Source organism: Biomphalaria glabrata, chromosome 13 (assembly GCF_947242115.1).
Source record: "Biomphalaria glabrata chromosome 13, xgBioGlab47.1, whole genome shotgun sequence".
Lineage (NCBI taxonomy): Eukaryota > Metazoa > Mollusca > Gastropoda > Planorbidae > Biomphalaria > Biomphalaria glabrata.
Window position 1 is genome coordinate 24366581 of NC_074723.1, and position 21422 is coordinate 24388002.

The 21422-nt window shown below is 32.8% G+C and overlaps 1 protein-coding gene across 3 annotated transcripts in view; it reads right to left on the reverse strand.

Annotated features, from left to right (window-relative positions):
- The window catches only part of LOC106057797 (5'-3' exoribonuclease 1-like), a 44094-nt gene that overhangs the window by 10591 nt on the left and 12081 nt on the right, over window positions 1-21422 (reverse strand). The window contains exons 15-38 of one of the 3 annotated variants that reach the window (XM_056007496.1): window positions 20799-20888; window positions 19733-19889; window positions 19455-19574; window positions 18884-19053; window positions 17152-17278; window positions 16530-16619; window positions 16234-16337; window positions 15394-15516; window positions 15174-15248; window positions 14918-15005; window positions 14547-14660; window positions 14331-14417; window positions 11043-11290; window positions 9976-10059; window positions 9668-9791; window positions 8421-8483; window positions 7965-8176; window positions 5841-5960; window positions 5533-5749; window positions 5265-5351; window positions 4394-4462; window positions 2077-2478; window positions 1778-1843; window positions 569-758 (exon numbers count right to left, since the gene is read on the reverse strand). In XM_056007496.1, coding sequence (XP_055863471.1) covers window positions 569-758; window positions 1778-1843; window positions 2077-2478; window positions 4394-4462; window positions 5265-5351; window positions 5533-5749; window positions 5841-5960; window positions 7965-8176; window positions 8421-8483; window positions 9668-9791; window positions 9976-10059; window positions 11043-11290; window positions 14331-14417; window positions 14547-14660; window positions 14918-15005; window positions 15174-15248; window positions 15394-15516; window positions 16234-16337; window positions 16530-16619; window positions 17152-17278; window positions 18884-19053; window positions 19455-19574; window positions 19733-19889; window positions 20799-20888 — 3227 coding nt within the window. Of the gene's footprint in view, window positions 1-568; window positions 759-1777; window positions 1844-2076; window positions 2479-4393; window positions 4463-5264; window positions 5352-5532; window positions 5750-5840; window positions 5961-7964; window positions 8177-8420; window positions 8502-9667; window positions 9792-9975; window positions 10060-11042; window positions 11291-14330; window positions 14418-14546; window positions 14661-14917; window positions 15006-15173; window positions 15249-15393; window positions 15517-16233; window positions 16338-16529; window positions 16620-17151; window positions 17279-18883; window positions 19054-19454; window positions 19575-19732; window positions 19890-20798; window positions 20889-21422 lie in introns of all 3 variants that reach the window. The other 2 variants (XM_056007495.1, XM_056007494.1) reach the window with 2 other exon arrangements.

Genomic DNA, 21422 nt, shown 5'->3' on the forward strand with positions numbered 1-21422 from the left:
TCTTTGTCCATATAACAGAAAATGCTTTTATAGCTTTATTTTGATCTATACACAAATTATATTATAAATTATAGGACCTTCTTTCAAAGAAAATAATTATGCCCTAATTGTATCTATGTGTTAATCTAATTGTGCATGGTAATTAGAGATTGAAACTCTATAAAGTCATCGAAAGTCATTGGTTATCCTGGCTTATTCAGGCTACCAGTGATATATAACAGGTCAAAACCTGGTTCTCAGTTAAGTCTTCAGATACACTTCCAGATTACAAATTGTTTGATATAAATAAAGCTTTGGGGATTTTACTTTTCAGCTACCACAGAGACCTTGGGTATAGTAAGACCTAAATGAAAGTTAAGGAAAATTTTCTGAAGATTGTGAGAGATGTGTACATAACTAGACAAATTAATGTCAGTGAAGCCATATTGTTGCTAACTAATAGGCAGAAATAATTTTGCCTCTTTTATGAAAATCCCAATTATACACAATGTAATGAACATTTATAAATAAGTAACTTTTTATTTTAAACCACCACTTTGTATCCAAGGGGCCCTACCAGTGTACCAACCTTCTTCAAATAACTCTTGCAGTGAAACTTGTCTCATATAAGTGTTTCCTCCTGGGGATGAAAGAGATGCTTGGGAAGAGGACACACCAGAGGTGGAAACACTTAAAGTCTGTGGTGTCTCAGGTGGAGTTGAGCTTACAATGGGTGTATCTACTCCAATCTTTAACAACTGTTTAAGTGCAGCATCAGCCTTGGGGAGGAGAAACAAAAGCACATGACCATTACCTGAATATATAGTTTTTCATTGGTCAGTGATTTCAGCCAGGAGTAAATTCCAAAGAACATATTTTGGGAATTTATCCAATAACTAAGCTATAAAATAATTGCTTCTCATTTCAAACCTCCACCAACCAGGCAATTGTGACCAAAGGGAAGCATATTGTCATTTTGATTTACTATGAACCCAAAAATGACAGTGAAGTCTGATCTTTGCTTTGAAAAGCTGATTACATTCAGAGTTAAAGTAGGTTGGATCTAGTTTTCATTAGCTCTGAGTTTCTAAGGCTTGTCTTTTCTTTGATGTCAGCTATTTGTCTTGTAACCTGAGACACCAACACTGAAGGCACCAAGCTGTAAGGTGCGATCTGTGGCAAGTTCTTCCCAATTCTATATTCCTTGAGGGAGACCTGAAGAATCACTTTTTATCTGTTGTGTTGACCTCCCCCCTTTTTATTTATCTAGCCAGCTTTTTTGCTGCTAAGTTGTAGGTTCACAATATCTGCCATGGAAAAGTGGTTTGCTGCTCTTCTTAGTTCTTCCACACTGCCGTACAGAGTGTTGGTTATGCTGAGGTAATAATGACATGAATGGATTAAATTGGGGCATACTAACAGTTTTGTTAGGGTGGGCACAGTGTTGTATGTGTCTTGTTCTGAGTTGATTATAAGTTCTTTGCAGAGGAGGAAATTATTACTGTCCCTTTTCTTTGGTGAGGTCATTTCTATGTAATTAGCTCAGCCTGTGCTCCTGGTGCCCTTTTGTTGACTCCCCTTAGCTTAACCAAATTAACTTTGCATTAACTCATTAAAAAGTAATTACAAACCATTTAAGAATACTCGTGATTGGCATTTTGTTCTATACAATTATTTTAATTGCACCTCACTGATTCTTTGAAGCATTTCCTTGCATACCAACAAAACATTTAAAAGAAAACATTTTTTTTTAGTCTAAAACTAAAGTTTTCAGAATCAAAGTAAAAATTGAACTTACCAAAGATTTATTTTCACCTTCTACTACTTGTGTTGGTGTAGGAGCCTTCACACTTGCAGCTTGAACCTGTAATAAAGGGTTTAGAGCATCAACATTTGCAAATATTTCTTATGGATCAAAAAACTGTAAACACACAATATTAGTCATCATGGGGTGTTTTCAACTAAAAATATAATACAAATTGTTAACTATGCAATGCAATATTATCTCAAACCAAATGACCAAGTTTTCAATCTTAAAAAAAACAAACTTGCAGCTTGAATATATTATAGAAGACTTCATAAATAAAATGTACAGACCTTCAAGGAGTTGAACATTGCTAAAAATTCTGAGTTCTCTGCCACTTGTTGTTGATCTCTGGCTGAGTTGCTGGTACTTGTGTTTTGAAATAAACTTTGGAGAGACACTGATGTACTGGAAGTAGGGTGTGTCATTGACTGTGTCATACAAACTGAGGTTGAGACTGTCTGCTGCTGATTATTTAATGAAGTCACTGATGGACTTGCTTGACGCTGGGATTGCGTAAAATTATTATGGGAGGAAGCTTGACTCACTGAAGGACTGATCTGTTGCTGCTTCTGTGCTGACGAGTAATAAGTAGAAGTGGAGCTTGATGCTACACTTTGTTGTTTTGGATATTGTGCTAGAGATGGAGGAAGTTTGGGTAACAGCTCTGTGCTTTTCCTTCCTTGAGTAGACTGCTAAAACAAAACATGTAGTGAAGTCATCAGGACTTGTTTAACTAAACCAAAAGATAGTTGCATCAATTTCTAAATGTAAACCAAAAACCTCTGCATGGTGTGATACCTTGAAGTAAAATGAGAAGAATGACATCATGGAAAAAAATGACACATTCTCCGCTGACATGCTGCGAATAGCAGAAGACATTAATAAATGGGGAGAAGTTTTTAAAGAGTCAACTTTAATTCCCCACAATTTGTATGCACGTTTCTGTGATAGAAGATAACCCTAACATAATGTTATGTAACAATGTTATTTAACTCTTTCTCTCCGTAATTATTTTCCACATTCTGACGGAATTATTAATTTAATCTGATTGTAGTGCACTAACAGGTTATAATTAAAATGGTATAACTTTTTTATTTACAATCATAGAATAATGTTTTTGATATTGAATTAAAAGAAAATGAATGTTCTTGTTAGATATTACAAAATCAAGTGTATAAATTGAAGTAATTTTTTTTTTGCTTTATGAAAAGTAAAAATGAAAATCTGAAAACTCACCAATGGACTACAAAAAATTTAATCCAAGTCACATAAGAAGATCATTTTTATTCCAAACTGAATAAAATGCTATTGTTTTATAATCCTTTTTCATATTTTCATAAAATAGAACCACTAAAACAATAAAAAACTCGGAGTACAAAACTGTAGCACATTATCCAAGGTCATCACCATAGAAAATTTATGAGAAAAAACAACAACTTGCAACATTAAGTTCCAGTAAGAAAATAATTACACTGTACATGATATATTTCAAATAAAAGTGATTCATTGCTATTTATATAATGTTTGCCTGAACAAAAAACAACTTTCATGTTTTAACTGTGGTATTTAAAACAATCCATATGGATGTGCGGCATGTAACAACGAGTCTAATCCCATCATTGTAGTCATGGCCAGAAATGTATAAATTTCCTAGTTAGAAACTGGTTTCCATTTTGTAAAAATGGATGTCCTGGGTGCTGGAGTGTTTATTTTTATTATGTAGACTGCATAACTGTTTATTGCATCAACAAGATTATCAACAATTGCGGAATCTAGTACAGTAAAAAAACAGTCAAGCTCAGTTGACTCAGAATTGAGTAAGTTCACATTGACACCTGTATATACTCCATTGGATGAAGTAGATCTAGATTTACTGGAAGGAATAAATCTAAAATTGCTTTCTGTTTAAGAATCCATCTCTGCATTTTTCAAACTAATTGAAACAGGCCTAGATCTAGATGTATTCTTGGTGCTAATACATCTAGTTTTAGGAGGGGGCGTGGCAGGTTCATCAGCTGATGAACTATCTGATTTAGACCTAGAATCTTGATCTAACACTGACACTAGTACTATCACTATCACTATGAACTGATAAAACAAAATCACTGTCAACTGAATCAATAAGTCTTTTACTTGTTGATCCGAATATAATTAAGATCTACAAGTTTTAGTAGATCGACCTCCAGATGGGCCGGGCTCCATTTCCATTTTAACACAAACAAAAAAAAAGACGACTTTCAAAACGCTCTGTAATATTAAAACCATGTTGAAGGAATTAAACAGTGAACTCTTCTGCAAACGGAAATCATGTAGATTTAGAAAGTAAGCATTTAAAATTATTAACAAGAATAGGAACGAAACAAAGATGTTTAAATGCACCGATGGCAATATCATCGGTTAATCGAATTTTAAGAAAAAAATCAATGATATTATCCTCGCTTAGAAGAGAAATAGTTAAATAACAATAGCATTTTTCTACTAGGCCAAGGCAAAAAAAAAAAAGAGTAAAAATTATGTTTTTTTTGTTTTTAAATACAAAATCAAATTTGACATGGTATATATATGATATTGGAGTTCTCCATATTAAATTAAGATCTATTATCTAACCTTATGTGACTGCAAATTTTTCCAAAGACTGTCAAATTCCATATTTTCTACCTCAACTCCTGAGTTGTCCTGAAAATAAAATAAAATGATAAGGAATATGAATCATTTGCAGAGTAGAAAAAAAACTTGAAAATAAAACATTTACAAACAAAATTACAAAGAGAGTTTATGGTTCTAGCAAGACTTGGTCAGACTGGAGGAGAAACTGTCACAAAGTACTGTACTTGATTATGATGAAATGATGTTTTTAAATAAAGCTCATGAACAAAAGTGAAGAAACAATGATTAGAACACTTTAATAAGCTATTCAAATCATAACATGGACAAATGAAGATACTCAATATTATAGAACATTCACTAGAACTATATTTATGTAAACTGAGCCAGAATGTATTCTCTTCTTCCATTTTATACAGTGTCTATAAAAATTAGTAGTTCCTCTTTCAGACCTTTTGATGATGTAAAGGTCATGTTTCTGTGGCTTAGGGTAAACGCTGGTATCGTGGCCTGCACAAAGACCCTACCCCTTTACTTTCACAACTAATGTCAGGTACCCATTAGAGCTGGGTGGACTCAAAGGCACCCAAAGATCCTGAAACCTGCACCCCATGTTTAGAAGCCAAGTGCTTTTATACCGCTCAACCACCATGCCACCACAATGTCTATGCTTTCCCATAAGCCTTAAATATGTGTGCTTATTAATATATTTCATGAGATAAATAGCTATTACTTGTTAACAACCTGAAAGAAGGAAAGTACCAGCTAGAGCAGTGAAACTACCCATCCTCCCTCAGAATCACTGACTCTATTATACAAATCAATGAGAAAAACAAAACCACCTTTACATGTTTAATTTACTAAAATAACTAACCTGCTGTTTAGTTTGTATTAGTCTTGTTGGTTGTTTTGGACTCTGAACTTTAGGAGTCACAAATTTGGGCTCCACTTTCAACCCAGGCTAAGCATAAAAAAAAATGTAAAAAGATAAAATGTAAATAGCTTCTAAATAAAAATATTCACAGCATCCAAACAATTTATTATTTACTATCTACTTTCCAGCTGTAATTTTAAAATATGTTTATTAATGGTCAGTATCGAATGTATTTTAAAACTACCATGGATACAAATATTAAACATACTTGATTCTGCATTGCAAAAACTTGGCCAAACAAAGGCTGACCATTTGCCCACTGCACTGTCTGTCCCATTGATTGGTTTCTTTGATAGCTTGAAGCTGGTTGTTGCTGCTGTTTCCATAATGCTGTTCTATCAGAATGATGAGATCCAAATGCACCATTATTGTTGAAGCTAGTTTGAACCTTTCCACTGCTACTAGTGGCATTGAAAGTCTGCTTCCTGAAATAACAAATGCACATTGGATTTGAATGAAAAACTTGTGACAAGACCTGTGTCCCATTCAAAAACTATTTTAAAAATGGTTCCTAACCTTGCACCAGCTTGTGCAGCAGCAATTCTTTGATCTATGCTCACATTTTTCCGGAATTCTCCATAAGTTAAATTAAGCATTGCAGAGCCTGGTACACGGTAGCCTTTATTTGATGAACATCTAAACAAAAAAAAAAGAGGAAATATCCTTTAATATTTTTTATTGCTAAATGAGTTGCACAATATTTATCTTAAGAAAGGGAAAAGGTGAATGAATTGGTTATAAGTATGAGCAATTATAAGTATGAGCAATGGACAAAACATTAGTTCTCAGCATTGATCATATGCCTTGGTAATACAAATTTTGTATTCATTGCAATCTACTATATATTTCTTAGTTACTACTGATCAAGAGATCTCTTAAACTGTCGTACTGATCAGCATGAATGGGTTTCTTTTACCTTCTAGGCGCTGGATAAGAATCAGATTTGACACCTAACCACGGCAAATAGCAAAAAATGGCAACTTAACTATCAAACCTTTGTATTTTATTTTCGGTATTCCCCCACAAAGCAGCAGTCTATATATAAACCATTAAAATGATAGCACAAAATTCCTTATTTTTTAAGTAAATTCTTTCTTTTTCCCTAAATCTACTTTGTGCCTTATGAAACGCAGTCTAAATAAAAAACAAAACCAATCCTAATAGCATTAATAAGATAGATCTAGAGTCTTTATTCTTTTTTTCAATAGAGAGAAAAAGAGAGAGAGAGTGAGAGAGCAAGGAATGATACTTTGTGACACTGTCAAAAAAATAGCATTAAAAAGATAAATCTATATCTATTGCCATTTCACTACATTCAAAAGGGGTGAAATAAATGATAACAACAAATATAACCCAATTGATATTTCTTTTTATTTAGAGAACAAAATACCAAAATAAATATAGAAAGGCAAACGGTAATATGGCAACCAATCTGGGCCTTCAGAAAAGGCCTGATGGTATGAGTGCATATATGTGTCAAGGGTGGATTTTGTAGCAGATGTTTCCAAATCAAGTCAAAAGTCTATGTTTGAGAAATAATGACACCGAAAAAGAAAGAGAGAGAAAGAAGGAAAGGCTGTAAAATTTCATTGCAACAGATACACTAATTCACAGCTTAAAAAAGTATGTTAGGTTGATCGTTAAATGTGGCCCGCTTATTAAAATTTTTAAAAATAAGAAGAAGGGGGTGTTACGGCTACAATAAACAATATAAAGCCTGGGAACAAATCAACTACGGTGCTAGTCAAATATAAAAGTACTAATAATAATATATATAGAAAACCCATACAACTAATATGATTATTAAATTAATGCTATTCAAAACTAATAAAAATATTTTTTTGTACTTTCTGTTAATCAAATGGCTAACTCATTAATATACCAATATCTTGATATTGCACTCACATATTTTCAACAGCTACCACAGCATTGGCAAAACTCTCCAAGCACGTCTGGGAAATGGTAAATTGACCACAGCGACCAAAATCTTAGTCTACAACGCCTGTGTTGTGAGCACTCTCCTTTATGGCAGTGAAGGCTGGTCAACATACATGTACCAAGAGCACAGATTGAATAGTTTCCACTTGCGCTGCCTGAGACGCATAATGGGCATCTCTTGGAGGGACCATGTCTCCAATCAGGAAGTTTTGATATTGGCCCATATGAACAGCATGTATGCTCTCCTGACACAAAGAAGATTACGCTGGCTCGGACATGTCACCCGCATGCCAGATGGTAGAATCCCGAAAGATATCTTATATGCTGAGCTTGTGGAAGGAGTCAGACCCAAGGGCCGCCCAAGACTAACATATAGAGATGTCTGCAAGCGAGACATCAGAGCCACAGCTATCAGTGAAAGTATGTGGGAAAACTTAGCCAAAGACCGGAGTGCATGGAGACAAACTGTGCGTGCTGAGAAAAAAAGAATTGAAGCGGCCTTAATCAAGATTAAGCCAAAACCAGTGACTCATTTGGGCACATCCATTGCCTTTCGAGACATAAGGAGCCATATACTCACATATTTTCAACAAGTAGCCTTAGAAAAGTCACTTTTGTTTGGGCATTTTCAAAATGGTTTCCTTTTTTTTTACTATTAATTCCATAAAATAATAAGCATGCTAGACCCTAATGACAACTCACCTCAGAGTTATTCCTCCTGAAAAAGGTTCATCAAACACAACATCATACAGACTGTTTGGTGTTAAGCCACCTTCCTCCTCATTGGGGATGCCAGTAATTGTTCCTCTTTTGCCAAATGGGACAGAGTAACCTATTTTAACTACAACAATTCTATCATAAAGTTGAAAATCTGCAGCTGGGTCAGGAACTAGTGTACCTTGATTAACCAAAGGCTAAGAATAAAAACAAAAAGATTAAAAGATTGTTAACTAATTTGGACTAAGGGGACATTAAAAAAAATAGAACTTTTAAAAATAATGGAATTAAGCTAATTCATATATATTCGAAATCAATGTTTTAAATTTATTGCTTCAACTTAACATAATGAAACATATTTTAGTTTATTAAACCCTATTGATTTAAGCATACAAATTTAATTGTTTTAATCATAAAAATTTGCTTATCTAATCAACTTACTCTAAAGACACATCTTGGTTTGACTTTCATTTTCACAATGTCTGGTACAGGATTCAAAGCAGCCTGGAGATTAAAAGTTTTCTACAGAAAACCAATGAATATCACAAGTTCCTCATATTTTTTAAAATCTTTAAATGGAAATCACTGATTCAGATTCTTATTTTATTCTTATGATTGAATGTTGAAACTATTTATGTGTTGCCATTAGTTAAACTGTTAAACATATATAAATATTTAATGGTTTGTTAATGGTACTTTGAAAGACAATAAAACAAAATCTTCATATTATTAGACTGAACAAATTTTTTTCTCCACAATTATTTGCAAAGCAGTTTGAAAAGCTTTACCTTTTTTTTTCAGGTTTTATTTCTATTATTTGTTTAGCACCAAAAAAAATGCATAAAGCACTGAAAGATTACTAGTCAGAAAACTAAAATAACTATTTAATATTTAACAAAAAACAAGCAAAATATTTTTTTAAATCCTTAATCAAAAAAAAAAAAAAACTTATCTAAGGGGAAGAACTCTGCACGAACTATATAGTAGTAGTCATTTCGTTTGTTCAATATTTTAAACAAATATCCTTAATGAATTGATTCATTAGTTAATGATTTAAATGATTCATGTTTTACTAGGTAAAATAAATAATTGTTTAAAGTTTCAGCTTAATCCAAGAATGGGTGTGGGAGAAATAACCTGTATCTAATGGGATGAAATCCTAAATATTTAGCAGTAACTGTAAATACTGAAGGATTAATTTTTGGTCTCAAACATAATTATTAATTACCAGTAATTAATTGACTAATTGGTTAATTTTGTTCATTTATTCATGTTTCATCTATGCCAATGAATAATTGTGCAAAGTTTCACCTTGATCCGAAAATGGGTGTGGGAGAAATAACGTGTACAAACTTTTTATACCAGACAGACCGATAGAGGGACAGAAACTAACAGAATGAGTTGATATATGCTTTGTAAAAAGATATTCATGTGATTTCCATTCAAAAAAAGTAACTGATGCCATTAAAATACAACTAAGCAATTAAATAAACGAGCATTTCTAGTTGTAAAGTTCTTTTATTTTAATCATATGACACATGGCAATTTGTAAAAATATCGAACCTTTGATCTTTGTCTAATCAAAAGTATGTCAATCAACTCTATAAGCTTATAAGATCATACTTTGTTATCTCCTATGCTTAATCATAAAAGTTGGCACCATACTGTACTCAGAGTTGACTACTTACTGTCATCTCCTCTATCTCCTTGATGCTGTCCTCAGACAAGACTTGACTGCCAAACTTGACATGTGGGGCTTTACTGCAAGGCAGTTCCTCAAGGTATTTCAACACATCAGCCAATTTACTTTTACTGAAAGCGATTATATAACAATTCTTTATAAATAATTTAGACTTATATAAATACTATCATCATTTCTTTCTACAAGTCCCTCCCTTTGGTTGAATACAGCATAAAAGGTGGTTACTTACATCCCTTGTTATGATGTCAACATGGAAGAACAATAATTATATATAATTCTTTCTTAACTTCCTACCTGCCCTGAGGAAATAAACTATCTTCGGTGTACACATCAGTATTTGCTTTTTGTTGTTGAACTTTAATCCAAACATCTGGGAAACTGGAAGCAATCAAATGTAAATCTATGTCAACTGTATTATTATTATAGCTTTTATATGCTTATAGCAAGCTCAGAGCACTTTGGTCCAATCTCATTTGTGGACCGGTGGGGGGGAGGGCGTATCTAGGAGTTGGTTTTCCGTGCTGCCTTTAGGCGCTCAGTAAACGCAACTCTGCCCGAGTCGGGTGTCAAACCTCGAGCCCCCTTCTAGGTAGCCAAGACAAGCCAAGTTCAAGCGCACTTAGCCTCTCGACCACGCTTCCCATACTGTATATAACCTAACAGTTAATGCACTATGAACTATAGAAGTGTAATATTAGTTTCAAAAATTTAAAGAACCAATCCTTTTAACAAGAACCCATAGAAATTCTTTATATCTGCTATTAAGCAAAAAAATATTCCAAATGATTCACAGTCTGTGAAAAGACACTTTTTTATGACAAATGATTCACCTGAAAATTAAATCATCCAATAAGTTGCTCACCTGATTCCCCAATAAATGGTTTCACTAACCAATTATTCACCTGACAAATAGTACACCTATTATTTGGAAAATGCTTATAATAGCAGTCAGTAATCTACCTATGCAATGTTGCCCAATACTATAATGGTGATATTTTTGTAGGTTCATGACTCTAGATGTATCACTAAATTGTGAACAAACTGTTCCAAACAAAAAAAAGATCTTCCAGGTATGCTTACAGCCTTAAAAAGTTAAACTTTTGGTATTACACTTTAAAAAATGACAAAGGCAAGTTTTTTAGAGGGTTGAAGCCAGTAAGGAGATTCATCTAGTAGTAGAAGGTGCTCTGAAGCTAACACTTTCTGCCTATCTCTTATAGGGTTCAGGAGTCAACAATGACAAACAATAATAGTGTACATCCCTTAAGCATTGGAACTACTAATTATGGTATTTCTTTCTGCATCTCTTGCAATTGAGTTGAGGCCAAGCATTGCTTTGGATCAAGCTTACAAGGTCTTACCTGTTAATGTAATCCTCCACAATTTTCACACATTTATAACTGTATCCCCAGCCATCCTCCAGTCTTCTTGTGTAACCAGGCACTTCCTCACACCTCTTAGTAAACTTTAGGTTCAAGCCTATGTTGGCCTTGCTCCCACCACCCGATCTCTCAATGAAAACTGAGCCAGTGATTCTAGACATGGTGTGACCATCAACACCAATTTGCTGACCAGCCTTATTGTTACTGAAATAGACTTCTGAGTTGCCCTGGTGACAAACAAAACATCAATGTGTATTGACAGTAGAAATGCATTCAATTTTCTAAAGTATATTTAGAATTAATTTATTTTGATATCAAAATTAGAAAAAAATATACAATAACATATTGTATTTATCTTGTGACTAAAGCTTCTCTTTATCTCCACCATGTCAAAACTCTTATATACATGTTTGTGTCTTTTTGTTTGGTTCTAATTTTATCCCGGGCATCAAGGGATGCCTTCATTAGGCATGAAATTGAAAACTAAAATGCATTAACTATTAAGGCAAATTATTTAACCAGCCATCCCTCTAATATATGCACCACTTCAATGATATTCATTCACTCTTATAGCAGAAGAAATTACCTTACCTAACTCAAAAAATATAGAATCAACATTTTGTAAAATTAATACCACCTCAACATCCCTAATAATAGGCAGCATTTACAGACCACCAAATTCTAGTTTAGAATACATGCAGGAACTATGTAATCAGATTATGACACTTAAAGAGACAAATAAAATTGCAGTTTTTTGGATTATGGGTGATTTCAACCTACCTGATATAAATTGGAAAACACTAACCATAGATAAACACCAAAACCTTAAGGACATAAATGAGCTTTTCATAGAAACTTTACACAACCTAAGTTTAGATCAAATCATTAAAAAGCCAACTAGATTAAACAACACATTAGATCTCTTCTTAACCAACAGACCTGGATTAGTAGTTGATTATGATATTATCCCTGGTCTATCCGACCATGAGATCATAAAAATACACAGTCAGATAAAAGCAGTAGCCAATACAAAACCCAAAAGAAAAATCTTACTCTGGAATAAATGTAACCTAACACAACTACACCAAGCTGCATTAAACTTTCAACAAACATTCTTATTAGAAAAAGACATTAACCAACCAGTCGATGACCTCTGGAATTTCATTAAAAACCATCTTAAAAGCATTATAGAAAATCAAATACCAACTAAATACACATCAAACAAAATAAATAAATGCTGGTTTAATAATAGACTAAAGAAGCTTTGTAAACAGAAGGAAAACCTATATAGAAAATTTAAAGAAACTAATGCAGAAAGAGTTTACAAAAAGTATATAAAAATTAAACACTTAACCCAAAAAGTAAGCAGACAGCTGCAGAGTGAATACATAAACAATGTAATATCTAAAGACAACAACAAAAACCTATGGTCATACATTAAGTCTAAGAAAATGGAAACAACAGGCGTAGCGCCATTAAAAGATGAACATAACATAATACATAATGATAATGAAACTAAAGCAAACATTCTAAACAAATACTTTGCATCAGCATTCTCAGCCCCAGGAGACAAAGACATATTACTGAATTTGAACCAAGTAGACAACATAGAAGATATAGCAGTACAAGAAAATGGAATTCAAAAACTATTAGCCAACACCAAACCAAATAAAGCTTCTGGACCTGATGGTATTCCAGCTAGATTACTCAAAGAATTAAGTAATGAGCTAGCCCCAGTGTTCAAAATACTCTTTCAGGCTTCACTTAACCAGGGCAGAGTACCAAAGGACTGGAAAGAAGCTAATGTCACCCCCCTATTTAAAAAAGGAGAAAAATCTGACCCAGGAAACTACAGACCAGTATCACTTACCAGCATCACATGTAAAATCCTAGAACACATAATATGTAGCAACATCATAAACCACTTAGACAAACATAATGTCCTCACACCATACCAACATGGCTTTAGGAAATATAGATCATGTGAAACACAACTAATAGGACTAATTGATGATTTTTCAAAAGGTTTAGATAATAGTGAACAAATAGATGCTATCTTACTAGATTTTTCTAAGGCTTTTGACAAAGTTCACCACCATAGTTGCTTAAAAAATTAAAATATTTCGGCATTAATGGTCCACTGCATCAGTGGATTAAAGACTTTCTGATAGGGAGAGAACAAACTGTAATAATAAATGGCTCTAAATCAACACCGATAACAGTAAACTCAGGTGTACCTCAAGGAACAGTCTTGGGTCCACTACTATTTTTAATTTACATAAATGATTTACCAAATTGCATTACTTCAGGAACAAAAGTCAGATTATTCGCAGACGATTGCATAATATATAGAACAATAAAAACAACACAAGACACAGATATTTTACAAAGAGAATTAGATGAATTACAGAAATGGGAATCAAATTGGAGCATGTCTTTCCACCCAGAAAAATGTCAGTTTTTAAGAGTAACAAAAAAACTAAAACAAATTAATTCCACTTATCTTATTCATGGCAAACCAGTAACACAGACTAAAAACGCAAAATACCTAGGTGTTATAATAAATGAAAAACTGTCATGGAATCCACATATTGATGAAACTACAAAAAAATCAAACAAAGCATTAGGATTTATTAAAAGAAATTTCTATAAATCAAATAAGAACATAAAACTAAAATGTTATTTAACCTTGGTTAGGCCAATAATAGAATATGCATCCTCTGTTTGGGACCCCTCAACTCAAGAAAACATTAAGAAACTAGAACAGACACAAAATAGAGCAGTGCGATTCATAACAAACGAATATTCACATTTGACTAGAGTAACACCTTTAGTAAAATCGCTAAATTTAGAAAGCCTTCAGGACAGAAGGCTCAAAAGTAAATTAGCAATAATACATAAAACACTGAACCATAATCTTCAAATACAAAAACAAAATTTAATAAAATACTCTGAAAGACACAAAGATAAAGGCACATTCCTCGTCCCATATGCTAGGACAAATTTGTACAAATACTCCTTCTTCCCTAGTGCTATTAGAGCATGGAATGGGTTGCCTGAGCTAGCCAGGAAAACCAGTGACTTGGCAGAATTTAAGTCATTGGTTAATATGCATGACTAAATGCATGACGCGTAGGACGTAATCATCTTCTTTTTTGAAGTAACGTCTGTATTATATAAGATAAGATAATGAGAGAGACCAATTTAAAACTGATAACATAAGACTAATAACTATGAACTAATATAGAAAGCAAAGATCAAACTCACAGATAAGCCCAGGTTTCTAAAATCTGGCTCTTGTTTCACTTCCAAAGCAATTCTCAATCTACAATCATTCACTAGTATCTCCCTGACCTAGGACAGAATATAAAAAACATCATCATTAGAAGAAGTGTGCATAAACAAACTGTATTATAAGACTGAATTTACCTTGTTTAAATGTTGTTGCAAAGTTCTATAATAATTTTAGTCCAACTGTTATACCTTCCCTTGGGCTCCATAGTGAGGATTGCCCAACATAAAGATGTCACAACCAGCAGGGAAAATCTCTTCCAGGTTTGTCATCATATTTTCTTGGTTATCATCAACATCTAAATCCTAAAAAGAAACAATCATCAGACAAAGTGGACTAGCATTTTTCATCAGTTTGTGCTAATGGGTGAAGAAAATATTGTGATTCTGGTAAGAAAGAAAATTGTTCAAAGATACTGGTAGCTGAATCTAGTCTCTTTTAATATCATACAAGTGTTGAACTTATCAGCCAGAATGGGCTGACTCTAGAGTTTATTTAGGAGAAGAATATCTTGGCAGACTATAATAATTAAAACATGTATATATCTAGCATCAACACCAACCTTGATAGTCATTTGGTGTAGGTATGGTGCTCTGCTTGTTGAAAATTGTTTCTCCAGCGTAACAGTCCCTTTAGAGCCAAAAGTATACCTGTAATATAGAAACTAATTCAGCAACCACTAAACCAAGTCTGTTAGTCATACACCAAATAACAATAAGATTCAGTAAAACTTAAGAGTTATAACAAAGTGTTGTTCTTTTTTTTTTAAAGTTGTATATGTCAGTAAAGATGATTGAACACATTTCATATCAACTTACATTTTTCCTGTCATGGGACAAGCATAAATAATAATTTCTGTATTCCCAACATCAATAGCAAATCGATCATAGTGTCTGGAGAACACAAAAATGGTTAAATTGTAATTGCCTTAGTTTTGTAAGAAAACTGTTTTCTAAAGTATGCTCGAGAAATAAGGTAACTAAAGATGTGACAACTGGCAGCCTCAGCCTACAAGGAAATATGTATGAATACGTGTACCTCTCTTTGATTGCCAAGGCTTCTCTAGCTACCACAGTGCTCTCTGATGTTGTCAAAGCTTTTCTTTTAAAAGAGACCAAATTTTTCTTGCCTTTGTTGTTCAACTCTTCAACTAGTTCAATTCTTTAAGCAAAAACAAAGATAGAAAAATACATCAACAATATGCTAGGCATTGAATGTTAACATGTTATATAATGAAAGATTTTAAACATCTGCTTTATTCATTTAATAAGTTTGTGTTTAATGTTTCAGTGGCATAATAACAAGTCAATGTTCCCTGTGTATAGCAAATTAAAAGTTAACACTATGACCAGCTCTTCTTAGTATCATCACAGATAACTACAGACAATGAAGACCAGACTTTGGATATGGTTTAATTGTGTCCAGTATAAACAATTAATTGACATTTTATATCTCTGTGATGTGACATTATCAAGCTAAAGTTTGTAAAGCAATACAAAAATGAGGCTATAGATGCCATATATGACGAAATCAATAATATGCTAGCACTGCATAGTACCAACAAAGTTATACATTTAAGGTACATTACCAAAAAAAAAAAAAAAAAGATATACATGTAAGACAAAGTACCAACAAAGATTTGCATGCAAGGAACAGTCTCAGGCAGTGGACAAAGATATAAAAATATGAAACAGTAGAAGGTCTTCAAGAAATAGATTTATTCGGGAATGGCAGCAAAGTAAATAAGAACAAGCTGGATAGGTTCTCATTAGCTTCTTTTCAGTTTGCTAATACATAAAGACTAAGTTTCAACTTTCATTTCCTAAAAAAGTAACAAGTAAGTTGCTTATGCGGTCTGAAGAAAAAAGTTGTACTTACTGATAGCTTTCATTGGCAACAGCAACAACTTTAGCTTCATGAAGGTGGGGCCAGCCTACATAGGTGACATTGCCAAGAAGCTCATCAGCTATGTCTTCTAGTGCCTGTAAAAGATTGACACTAAATTATAATGAATTTCAACATGAGTTTTTATAACTAATACAGCTACTCTTTAATCTTTATAAGTAAACAACTAAGAATGTTTATGTTTGGTTCTAAATCAGTATAATATGCAAACCTAAAATGAAACTACAAGACAAAGAAAGACAACTGTGAAGTGGGTGTGTGAGACTTACCACTCCTTCCTTGTGCTGGATCCTGAGCAACATATTCTCCCCTCTACTGTTGTGTTGGAATACTTTACAATTACATTTAGCCAGCTCATGCTAATCATAAATAGAAAACAAAGCTAATTTAAGCAAAAGTAAATATATTATATAATATCTTATCTTATCTTATAGATTTCAAATGTTACTTCAAAAGAAAAGATAATTGTGTGCCAAACATTTCATGTGTCAATCTAGTCATGCATGTTAATCAGTGACTTAAACTCTACTAAGTCATGGGTTTTTCTGGCTGGTTCAGGCAAATTCCATTCTCTGCTAGGGAAGAAGTAGCACTCCTAGCATATGGAATATAAAAGCATTTGACTTTTCATGTTTAAAACTATGCTACTTTATTCAAAGTTTGATGAGTCTGTTTGACATAAATAGATGTATCCTCTCATCACTTTAGCAAGAGTGAAAGTGTACATAATCAATTCTGACAAGTTAAAACTGAAAATGTACATTCCAAAATGATACCCAAATGTTGTATCAACTATGACTAGATATAATGCAGTTTAAATAGTTACATATAACAAACCTATAGCTATATATGTAAATATTCTATGTGTTCAAGTGTCATGTATGTACTCACTGTGTGAGGCAAGAATTTCAGCCTAGGGAACCCTGGAAAGTATGTATCAGCCTTGACATTGTCCAGTAGACTTTTCCTCAAAACTGCAGCACTAATGCGGAATAAATCTTTATCAAGCTCTTCAACTCTGTGAATGATAGACATCATGTCATTAACACAAAATTCATGTCCCATCTTTCATTTCATTAGCACAAAATTCATGTCCCATCTTACTTTCATTCATGTAAACATAATTAAAGTAATACACCCCCCCCCCATTTTTGAACTGGCCTGTCGTGGCGACTTAAAAAAAGATGTTGCTGAATTTTTTTTAACTACGTAGAATCATTTTATTTAATATTTTCTTTAATTAATGTTGTATTACTGCACACAAAATGCACTGCATTGAGCATTACTGCACTCAAAATGCATTCATGGCACTATTGTTTGTATATATATTGATGGGAGGAGAAAGCTTTTTGCAGTCTGAGCATTCTATAATAGATAACTGCTTTACAGATATTGTAACAACTTCTTTCTCAAACAACTATAAAGATTAAATGTGTTTGAAAAACATGCTTTTAAAATTAGTAATGATAAGTTTTATATTAAAATATATATATATCCCTCACTATAGATAGATCTATAATCTAGAGCTACTACTTATATCTAATAACTTTTCTAGATTCTATATCAAATATATTATTATTAGATATCTACATTCTGTCAGGCTTATACTCAGTAACTCACTATAGTCATGTAAAGAAGTTTAAGAAGGCCTACTTACTACTATATAAAAAAAGTATATTCTATATATAAATCCAGATGGTCGGTACACGGTAGGTCTATCACGGTATCACTCTATTAGATGAGTAGATCTAGATCTTATTATTATTATAATAGATCTAGATGTCTAAATCTAATCCCATTTGAACTCAAGGAAGTCGGCAGGCAGGGTTCAAATTAGAAAAATCTAGGGGTCATCGTAACAACAGTGAAAAAATAATAGATCTTGAATTGTAGTAATAGCGACGATTAGCACTACATACGTCATAACATAGCGACCCTGCATCATTCATGATTGATACTCTTAAGTCTAAGTTAAGTTTAAGTCGAATACTTTTCAAAAGCTGGCAAGCAGCCATTGATCTAGATCAAAAGTATTCAAATTAAAGAATCTAGATATCTATTTAGACTGATTCAAACCACTCTAATCTGGACCGAGATCTAGACTTATAAGACAATACGGTAACACAAGATTTTTTTTTTTAAATTAGAACTTTAATTGTGTCAAAAGACCGGATGTGCACATGTTCAAAACAAATCAAAAATCTTATTTCGCATTCTTCCGAAAATGGAAAAATAATAAAATCGGATTTTTTTTTTCATAAAAAAAAATTGAAAAAAAAAAATCGGATTTAAACAAAAAAAAATGTCTGGAAAACTTCGGATTTTTTTGCTAGAAAATCGGACCAGAAGAAATTATCGGAATTCCGACAATTGTCGGAAAATTCCCATCACTGCTACACTCCCAAGGTATATAAAACTATCTACTTGGTCTATGGACTGAGAATCCAGTTCTACATCTCCATTTTGTTTGATATACATACAAAGAAACACAATTCAAGTAAGCCTACATAATAGCTTTGGTCAGCAATTAAAACTTTATACCCAAAATAAAAACAAACTACAATAAGAAAATTCATCAACTCCATGGATAAATGCCGCTTAATACAATAGACTGTTTTCTTACTTGGCTCTACTTGCATGAAGGTCAGGGAAAACTCCAGGAAGAGATGAAGGATAGAACCCTTGGTTCTCTGGGGTATAGTAATACAAAAAATGTGGTCCGTGGATATTTCTATCATTTTCTTCTTTAGTCAGAAGTTGCTCTCTGCTGGCCATGGCATCTAACAATCTTTTCTTTAAGACAATGACAATGCAAAAAAAAATAACAATTAGAATTTGATATATTTCATAGGTAACCTTAAATAAATAATTTTAAAAAATGCTTATCTTCAATACTTTTAGCCATCATTCTATCAATCGTACAAATAATGTTTTATAAAGATCATGTTGGCTAATTGTAAACCGCATGGCTCTCATCCTTAAAGTACCTAGTTGAATTAAGGTGAAAATTTGGGGTATGTAACAACAGCTAGATGCCTACAACAAGGTCTTTGGGCAAACTTAAATTTCACTAAAAATATGAAAACAAGTCAATTCAATGTTAGTTTCACAATGGAACAGCAAGCAACTCTGGTAACCACTGAACTTTAAATTGCCCTATTTGTAGCATTAGCAGATGAGCTAAATCAGCTTACTTCATCAATGAATGGTATAAGGACTACAGCCTCCCAGTCCTGCTGCTTGCCATTCAGGTCAGTTTCAAAATTGACAGGATAGAAATCGATAATTGGTGAACCTTCATCTGTCATCAAGAACTGTGAGACAATAAGAAAACCAATGAAATGTATAGTATAATTCTTCATTCGTGGATGTTTTTTTTTTAACATTAAAATTGTCTAATGCTTAATATGAATGTATCTAGTCGGTATAAGTATTAACATTTTTTTTATAATTATCTCTGCTGAAAATGTACTTGATAGGCTGGAGGCAAAAGCTCTTTGCTGGCAGCTGGCAACACAGCCATCAACTGCTGGAATGGCAGGAAAGGTTTAGATAATTCCAATGTTATTTTCATGTCACTAAATCCTTTGACATCACTTATGTAGGGAGCATAATGATGAGGATAGTACCTAAGACAAAGTTAGAAATGGAATCAACAAAATGAAAACATTTGTAAATACACAGATCAATACAAACTATTGAAAGGGTCATTTGAGGAAGCAATATAAAAACAAATGATTTGAAATGAAACATTAAAAACAAATTAGTATATTTAACATAATTTCAAATGAAATATTTGTATACGGTTGACTGAAGCAAATTTATTTTGGTGTTGTCAAGACAAGAATGTATGATTTGGTCACATTAACCTAATAGTAGCAGAGACGATAGAACAGACTATAAATATTAGTAAAGATTACTATATATATATATATATATTCCTTAACCCTAATCCTAATTCCTAACTAAAAAAAAAAATATTTTTGCTTTGCTAACATAAACCAGTTTTTTTTTCCAAAACCTAGCACTCTTTGCAAAGAGCTCTTTCTTTTATATTTTTACCGCAAGAGTTTCATTTTCATCTTACTTTAAAGAAATCTGGAGCAAATGCATCAAGCGTTCCCAATTGACACTACCTTTTCTTTCAGGTCATCATTGTACCACTTCACAACACAATACAAGTTTAACTAATACTATTATTTTGTGTTTTTTCTTTTGTATTGTGTGTCTTTCCTCCTATAGCAGGCTCAGTGTGCTACTGTTCAATCTCCTGTGGGGTATCCACAAGAATGTCCTCAAAGGGCACTCAGCAATCAAGCTCTGCTCAAGTTAAATCTCAAGTAAAATCTCTGGTCTTTAAGATTCAAACTCCCTTGTTAGGTGGCCAAGGGGTTTATTCTGTACATAATTGAAGCAATTTGAATTCTGATTTCAATTTAAAATTGGAAAGAGAATAATTTGTATAAGTTCAGTATCAGTCAACCTCAAAATAATTTCTGTTTAAGAAATAACAGAAACAAAAAATGTCAGTTTCCTACCAGCTCCATGATGGGCATCCTTCAAAATAGTAGAGTAAAATCCACTGCAAAGCTATAACATAGCCTCTGGCTTGGTCTTGAAGAATATCTCTGTAGAACCAATTAATCTCTTTGTAATACAAGTTGGAGTTTTTGTTAAAAATACTAAAAAAAAATTATTAGGAGTTCAAAATTAAACAATAAAAGTTCTTGCATTTTTCTATTTAGAGTTTTTAATTTCTCTTTTATTAAATACTTATTTGTCTGTCATATTGGAAAATGGCTGACACTTAGAGATTTGAGACATTTTGAAAACAATTACCTAGGAATTCAAAATTAAACAATAAAAGTTCTTGCATTTTCCTATTTAGAGTTTTTAATTTCTCTTTTATTAAATACTTATTTGTCTGTCATATTGGAAAATGGCTGACACTTAGAGATTTGAGACATTTTGAAAACAATTACCATTAAAAATTGTGTTCAATAATGAGTCTAAAAAAACACCAATTACTAAGAAAATGTAAAAGTTACATTCAACAATTTTGTTAAGCAAAAGTGTCTCATTTAAAAGAAAAAAACTTAAAAGGTGTGACAGAATCACTCATTCAATGTTCACAGTAACATTTGATCAAGTTCAGCAAGCAA